At 42.7% G+C, this 8,348-nt stretch overlaps 1 protein-coding gene across 1 annotated transcript in view; it reads left to right on the top strand.

Annotated features, from left to right (window-relative positions):
* col28a1a (collagen, type XXVIII, alpha 1a) overlaps window positions 1–8,348 on the top strand; it is a 209,970-nt gene that overhangs the window by 184,145 nt on the left and 17,477 nt on the right. The window contains exons 32-33 of the mRNA XM_048613944.1: window positions 4,438–4,992; window positions 6,205–6,380. Of these exons, the coding sequence (XP_048469901.1) occupies window positions 4,438–4,992; window positions 6,205–6,380 (731 nt within the window). The remainder of the gene's footprint in view (window positions 1–4,437; window positions 4,993–6,204; window positions 6,381–8,348) is intronic.

Below are 8,348 nucleotides of genomic sequence, written 5' to 3'. Positions count from 1 at the left end.
CTGGTCACTGGTCACTGTCGTCCCCGCTCTGGTCACTGATCACTATCATCCCTGCTCTGTTCACTGATCGCTGTCATCCCCGCTCTGGTCATTGGTCACTGTCGTCCCCGCTCTGGTCACTGATCGCTGTCATCCCCACTGTGGTCACTGGTCACTGGTCACTATCATCCCCGCTCTGTTCACTGATCGCTGTCATCCCCACTCCAGCTGCTGTTTGCCGGTGTTCCAGCTCCAGCCACTGGTGTTCCTGCTGACCACTGACCCTGCTTTGGAGGCTGGGAGTCGGAGGCTGCGGCCGGGTGTCCAAGGCCGAGAGATGGGAGGAGAGTGGGAGAAAAAAAAGGAAAAAGAAGAGAAAGATCAGGTGGAGCTGAGGAGCTCCAGCTCCTACTCCGCCACCAACTTACCGGAAATTCAGGGCTCAGGAATTCCTTTAATAACATGTGTTGTGTTTCTGACGTCCACAGATTATCTGATCATGCATCTTGCATGGAGGTGACTGTGGCTGAAATCCTCGCAGCCTTGATTCAATTCCCAAAACAGGGTAGAAGTAGACAACAATTGCAACGTTGTCAGTAAGCCCAACAAGAACTGCAAATCTCCTGTGGCTGCCATGCAACCTCCAGAGAGATAGACAGCAGGTGAAGATCCACTGGAGAGAGAGGGGAATGATGAGACCCCATATTTTCAGAACTCTCTTGTCATATTCATCAACTATCTGAGATAGGGCAAGCCCTGATTGAGGATGTCCTGGGCTATCAGCTCTAAACTGTGTCATCAGTTGCAGCAGGACTTGTCGGAGAAGGATTGAATGCCAAGCCCATCTTGATGGCCATCAAGATCACAACTGATTTGAATTCTTATTCCAGTGGCTTGATTCAAGGAGCACCTGGCAATGCATGTGTGGTATCTCCCAACCCTCAATCCATAAAAGCCTCTAGGATGTTACTGATACCATTTTCACCAAACACGTCGTTTCTCACCCTTTTCCCATGATGATGATAGTCAAGTAGCGAATGTTTTGGGATTCTCCACCATAACTGCTTTCCCCCAGGTGCAGGATCCTATTGATTGCCCCACATTGCTTTCAGAGTGCCCTATCACTAACCTGCAGCTTGATACAGATAAAGCTTCCTTTCTGTCAATATTCCAATTGTATGTGAACATTGATGCTGAATCTTTTTGGAGTTTGGATTGGGGGGGTGGTTCTGTGCCAGATATCATGATAGCTGGCATTACATACCAGAGAACTTGCAGGTTCCTGCCTCCTTCCAACGTCCTCTGGCAATTCAGGGATAGCTGTCTGGAGACAAAGGGTACCCCCTCCAAATGTGACTTATACCAATTTTACAAAACCTTCAGAATAATGCAGAAGGAAGATAAAATGCTGCACAAGTTTCTACCTGGGTCATAGTGGAACAGGCTACAAGCTTATTATGATGAGATTTGAATCCCTGTACTAGTTCAGGAGGATATCCTGAATGGGGGATTGACAGCATTTTTTTGAGGAAGAAGATGAGATTGAGGATCAGAACATTGACCAGAAAGCTATCCGAAAGCATAGAAGAGCAATGCATCCTCAAGCCTGAGAGATCTGAGAGAATTGATACTTGATACTTGCTTCCAGGAAGAATTTACAGGGTTTGGACTTTGTTTAACATTCTATTGACGATATGGCAAGAAGCTTCTGCTTAGTGCAAGGAACATGTAACCTTGTTGTTTTGCTTTTGCCTTTCTTGGCCTGTTATATTGCTAAATAACTGTCTTTTTATCCATTTGATTGTATGTTTGATATCTTCAGCTGATCACTCACACTCATATATTAATTTCACAGCCACAGAATCCTTTTCTCTTGCTCACACATTCATTCAGTCATATTCACACACTCACTAGTTCTCACACACACTCAGTTTCTCACACTCACTCTTTCACACACGTGCTCCCTCACTCATATGCTCTCACACATTCACTTATACACTCACATGTACAAGCATGCACTTACTGTGTCAAGAAAGGAATACTCAATTAATGGCAGCCAGCAAAATCTGAAATCACTAAAGTAATTAATTTCTTGCCACTAAGTGTAGAATTTCTAGTGTAGGTCAATATAGTTCAGGAGCTCCCATATGGTGAAAATATGCAGTGCATGCTGTGTTAATTGTGGTATATAAGTCTAAGATTGAGTTCTGAGATGCAATTAAAAGGGTAGCAGCTGCTTAATTAAAATGTTCCAGCTATTTCTATATGTGTTGAAACACATTAGGTGTGATCTCATCATGTCTGTAGAATGTAGGTTTAAGAACATACATAAGAACATAAGAACTAGGAGCAGGAGTAGGCCATTAAGGCGATGGACTTTTGTGTGTAGAAGTATGTTTCAGTTGTTTTAAAAAATGTTTGTTAATTCATGTCTGTTGTATTGTTAAATATTTAATTTAAATATTCTAGTGTCTAAGAAATTAATGCTTTTCTTCAAAGGCATAGGGCCTAGAGACAGCACCATTTGCATCATCCTCTCCCAGACTCTTGTCATTTCATAATTCTCTTTATCTTGAAATCCATGACACTCTCATTTAATGTATTATTTTATCCCATGGTTTCTGCTATTGCTAAAGTGCTCAACTCTCCTATTTCTAATGTGAATGATAAACTGGGTTTAGCAGCTTAAATAGTTATTAAAATAATAACTTTTCTTTCCGTTCCTGCTCTTGCTCCCATTCTTGCAATGTATATTTGGAGTTCCCAGAGAGTTCACTGTTGCTCCCTTCATATTTGTCAACTGTAGATATTTCTTGATGATATTATCTGAAAGCACTGCATCAATGACACACAGCTCTATGTTATTACCACCTCAAATGGCCCAACAAGATCTCTGATTTGTCACAAAAATAGAAATTGCTTGTGAAACTCAGCAGGTCTGGCAGCATGTATGGGAAGAAAGTAGAGTTAACATTTCAAATCCAGTGACTTTCTATCAGAACCCAATGTGATTTGCCACATTGCTTGTTCAGTATCTAGTACTATAGAAACAGAAATTTCCTCTGATTAACTTTCGCAAAGATTGAAACCATTGACAATAATTCCAGTTATAGATGTCACTCCCTCAGCATTGATTCAACTCCTCCTCCTGTCACTGACAGAGGGTAAACCAGATTCCTCACCAGCTTGGTTTCCTATTTGACCCTGAACTGAGCATCCAATTCCACATCCTTTTCTTCACTAAGACTGTCTATGTCCACATTTATAACATTATCCACCTGTGCTCTACCTCAACATATCTGCTACTGATATTCTCATCCCTTTATTTGTTTACCAGGTCTTAGGTATTCCAGTCTAAGCTCCCCAATTCATCCTCCAGAAACTTAAGCTCATCCAAATCTCTGCTGCCCATATCCCAACATTCACCTAGTCTTATTCACCAATCATTCCAGTCTACATTGATCTACATTGGTTCCAGGTCTGGCAACACCTTGATTTTAAATTCTCAACATTACTCTCAAATCCCTCCAAGGTCATGCCACTTCCTATCAGTGTTTAGTTTCTCACATATCCCGAATTTTCATCACTCCACCACTGCCAGCCCTGAACTGCTAATGCTCTAAGCTTTAGATTTCTACCGACACTCACCTCACCTCTACTAGCCTCATCCCCACCTCCTTGACTGTCCGTCTTCCTTCCCACCTACCCGCCCCTCCCTCCTCACTAATCAACCCCCATCCCAACTCCCTACCTACACTCACCTTTACTGGCTTCATCCCCGCCTCCTTGACCTGTCTGTCTTCTCTCCACCTATCTGGTCTACTATCTACCTTCTATCACCGCCTCCCACTCTCTCTATTTGTTTCAGAGTCCCCTTCCCCTCCCCCATTTCTAAAGAAAGGTCTAGACCCAAAACATTAGCTTCCCTGCTGCTCTGATGCTGCCTGGCCTGCGGTGTTCGTCCAGCTCCACACCTTGTTATCTTTAGAATTCTCTTCTTTCTCCCTCACTTTCTACCCTCCAGTCTTTAAGATGTTTCTTAAATCTTAGCTCTCAGAGAAACTTTTGGTTATGTGTCCTAGTTTCTCTTTTTGTGGCTCAGTGTGAAATTCTGTTTGACTACTGTCCTGTGAAATACAGTTGGTGCATCTTTCTGGGGTGTTTTGTTATGTTATGAATTCAAGTTGTTATTGTTATTGAAAAATGTCATACTAATGAACTGAGTGCTCATGAATTGGGTACTAATGCCAATAGTGAAAGAGTTAATTTGTGATCTCATGTTCACAATAAGGAACTTGCCAGCAGGACAAGCCCACCTCTAGCCTGTAGAACTGTGGGCAAGAAGTTCATGTTGAAATCATGGACTCATCCTGTCAAATATAACTTCTAAGCTTTTTATTTGCTTCTTTTTGAATTTTTCTTTGTCAGAAAATCTAATACTTAACTCTCTTATTTCAGGATGTGGAAAGAAATGCAAAGAAAAGCCTCTGGAACTGGTATTTGTGATTGACAGTTCCGAAAGTGTCGGGCCGGAAAACTTTGATATTGTTAAAGAGTTTGTCACTGCCTTGATAGATCGAGTTAGTGAAAGCAATGAAGCCACCCGGATTGGTGTAATACTTTACAGTCTCGAAGCACATATAATTACTCACTTATGGCAAGGTGCAATTTTGGAGACTGTCAGGAGAGCGATTCAAAGCATGCCTTATTTAGGTGAAGGCACCTACACGGGTTCAGCCATAAACATGGCAAACCAGGTTTTCCAGTCAGCTCGAAAAGATGTGCACAAAGTGGCAATAGTAATAACCGATGGGCAGACAGACAAGAGAGATCCGACTCATCTAGATGTGGCAGTGATGGAAGCTCACGCAGTGGACACAGAGGTGTTTGTAATAGGAATTGTTAATACCAGTGATCCTTTATATTCTGCTTTTAAGAACGAAATGAACTTAATTGCGTCTGACCCTGATGAGGAGCATGTTTATCTAATTAATGACTTTATGACTCTTCCAAGTAAGTATATAGATCAGGGAGTTCTGAAAGTAAATGTATTTTATCATTTCAAACGTTTTAATAGTGAAAGTTATAAACATGCAATTACAATAATAGGAGTCTCAATTTTTATCTTGTGTGCCCAATGAGAGTGGTTTGTCTAGAGAGGCAATATCATTGCAGCAACCTATTCATTGAATTCTCAAAGACCCTGTGTCATTTGAAAGGTGCAGTCTGATTGACCAATGACAGGCAAACAAAGACCTCATTGAACATTACAAATTGGTATCTGGTGATGTCATTCTAATACTGACCTTCACCAGTAAAACTGGGCACAAAAGAGCAGCAGGAGCAGAGACTGTTGGAGAGATCAGTAATTTTAAAAGGTTCCCTCTGCATCATGAAGCTCTGGAATGCTTCTCTGAACCTTGGACTGCCCTCCCTATCTCCTACCCCTTCTGTGTGTCATCAGTGTCATTTCCAGGAATTATTCCCAACTTTCCTAAGCCAGGGCCTCCTGTTTCACTCAGTCAATGCCTGCTGGTCGGCTGATTATCACTGGTGCTAGGTTTGGGTAGGAATCAAGCCTACTGTGATTAAAATGTCCCAGGCCTCACATGGCAAATTGGGTGAAGCCTACAATGCTACAACTCCTGCCCCAAGTCTGCACTCCCAATGGGATCAATTATTTCTCCATCATTAGAGTTACATGAACACTAGCCTCCAAAACTGCAATTAGCTTTATGATAAAGCAACAAAGCAGCTAAAACCATCCATATCTGCATATCTGAAAGTTAATGGGTATGTACATTTGATAATTGAAGTTGTATTGTCATGATAATGTCCCAGCAAGCATTCTTGCTTATTGGCCGAAGGCCAAGAGCTTCCAATAGTGAAGGAGGGAAAGCTGGCGGGAGAATTATCTCAGGCTGCACTCTCAAACTTTCTTGCAGCTGGTTTCAAGGGATCTTGGTAAAGATCCAGAAACAGATCTCCTACCCAGACTGGCTGCAGCTAAGAGAGTGGGTAGCAGATCAAGAGAGAAATGAAAAACAAAGAGGCGAAAACTCCTTAAAAAATCAAAAAAGTAAGTTTCCACATTGAATGATATCTCAGAAAGCTCTTTTCCTTATTTAAAAATATGTATCATGTCACACATGTTTACATTATGGACAATTACTGCTACAGATTGGAGAATTTTTTTTAATACGACATGTGATTGTCCTATTTCAGCACTTGAAAGTAAATTATTCAGCAGAATCTGTGAGCCTGAAAACAACGCACTGTTCAGTTCAATCTCTAGCTCCATACTACCCCCTGGTGTGTCACCAACGGTTGAAGGAAATCATCAGACACCTGGTCGTGACACCATACACATTGAAGACAACCAGCAAGTTAAAACAGAAGAGGTGAGTAAAAAGCAGTGACAAATACTTTCGACATTTTAACCATCCTCTCTTCCCCAGGCTTGTCTTGTTGGAGATGGGCATTCTTTGCTTTTGTACAGTGTATATGTTACCAGTACCAGACAGCATTACGTACTCAGATCACTGAAGTGGCTCTTGAGGCTGTACCCTTATTATTCAGAGATGGGAGTGCTGGTACTGAGTCAAAGCTGACATAAGGATACCAGAGAAGTCATAGGTGAAAGTGTGACATGAGAACTGGGAGTTGAGGCTCTCCAGAAGTCAACACTTGGCTCTAGAGCCTGGAGAATGAGATCTGTGACCCCTGTTCTAAAAAGAATACTGGGATACCATCGACTCATTTGCAGGCACTAAAGATCATCTCAAAGGGCAGGAGATAAATTGATCTAATGCCATCTTTAATTCTAATGATAAAAAGGGATTCAACACAATACAACTGCACCTGGAGTGAGTGACTGCAGCAGAAACATCTCCTAGAAGTATATGCTTCTAGAACAGTCAGTGCATCCTTAGGAGACAGTTTTGAGAGAACAATGAAAACCAGCTTCTGAGAGATTTGAACAGTTCACATACCACTATAACATAGCACCAGGATAGGTTTAGGAACAATACGGAGAGGAAATGATAAGAAGAAGCACATGCTTTATGTGCACAATGTAGTTATATTTGTGCTAAGAGTTCCAGTATCCTAACAGAGGGGTGTACAATGAACACTCACCCAACCAGTGACACCAACATGCTGTGAATGACCCTGCTTTCTGCTGGTCCCGGGGGATGATTTTCAACCATCACAAACCACACATGCCGAAAAATATGGTGGCCAAGGATTTTAAAGTTTGAAAAAAGCACTAACGTTCATCTCTCTCACACACACAAATATATACACATGTATATACACATGTCCACATACACATGTACACACACCCACACACGCACACACAGACAATTAAATTTTTGAGCACTGCTCACAAGATGCCAGAGTTTTCTGTGCATTTTATGGGTGCAGGAACAGCAAGAGTGTTCCTTCCAAGTCCATAAAAATTACTGACTGTCAGCCTCTCACTGTCCCCACCCACTTGTTTCCCTCTTATCCACTATTGCAGTCTTAGAATCATAGAACCCCTACTCTATGGAAAGAGGCCATTTAGCCATCATGACTGCACCGACCCTCCAAAGAGCATCACATCCAGGCCCAGCATCCCCCTCCCTATCCCCATAACCCTGCATTTACAATGACCAATCCACCTAACCTGCACATTGTTGGCCTGTGAGAGGAAACTGAAGCTCCTAAGAAGGGACAACAACCTGTTGTCATGCCTTGCTGACAATTCCCACGTTGGGAAAGTTTTAACTGGGGTCACAACATGAGCAGTATCCTACCCTTTGATGGGACACAACCTGAACTCTGCTCCGACTGAGTCTGGCCGACTTCCTGGGCTAGGAAACCTCCACATACAGACCAGAACCTGCTCAAAATGGGCAACTTCCCACACTGGAAAATATTTTAAACAGGGTCACAACACAACCATCACCCTGCCCTTCAATGGGAGTTGTTCTGAACTCTGCCCCAATTGAGCCTGGCAGACTTCCCAGGCTGGGAAATGTCCACAAAATGCTTGCAGACACAGGAAGAAGGGCAAATTCTACACGGAAAGTCCCCCAAGGCTCAGATTCCTGGTGCTGTGAGGCAACAGCGCTAACCACTAAGTCATTCTGCCACCCCTCTAAGGTGTCTTCCCTCCATTGTGAATGAGTTGCTGCCTCCCACATCAGAAAACTACCTGCACATGGCCCATAGCCCTGAAGCTTAGAGCACTTGAGGCGTAGATCCAGGTACTGTTTAAAGGAGTTTAGGGTCTCTGCCTTGACCAACAACTCAGGCAGTTAATTCTAGACACCCACCTCCCTCTGCATAAAAATGTCTTGCCTCACGTCCCCTCTAATCCTTCT

This window comes from Rhincodon typus, chromosome 2 (assembly GCF_021869965.1).
Source record: "Rhincodon typus isolate 14 chromosome 2, sRhiTyp1.1, whole genome shotgun sequence".
Classification (NCBI taxonomy): Eukaryota; Metazoa; Chordata; class Chondrichthyes; order Orectolobiformes; family Rhincodontidae; genus Rhincodon; species Rhincodon typus.
Note: the sequence above shows the minus strand (reverse complement) of the source record. Positions and strands in the feature narration are given on the sequence as shown.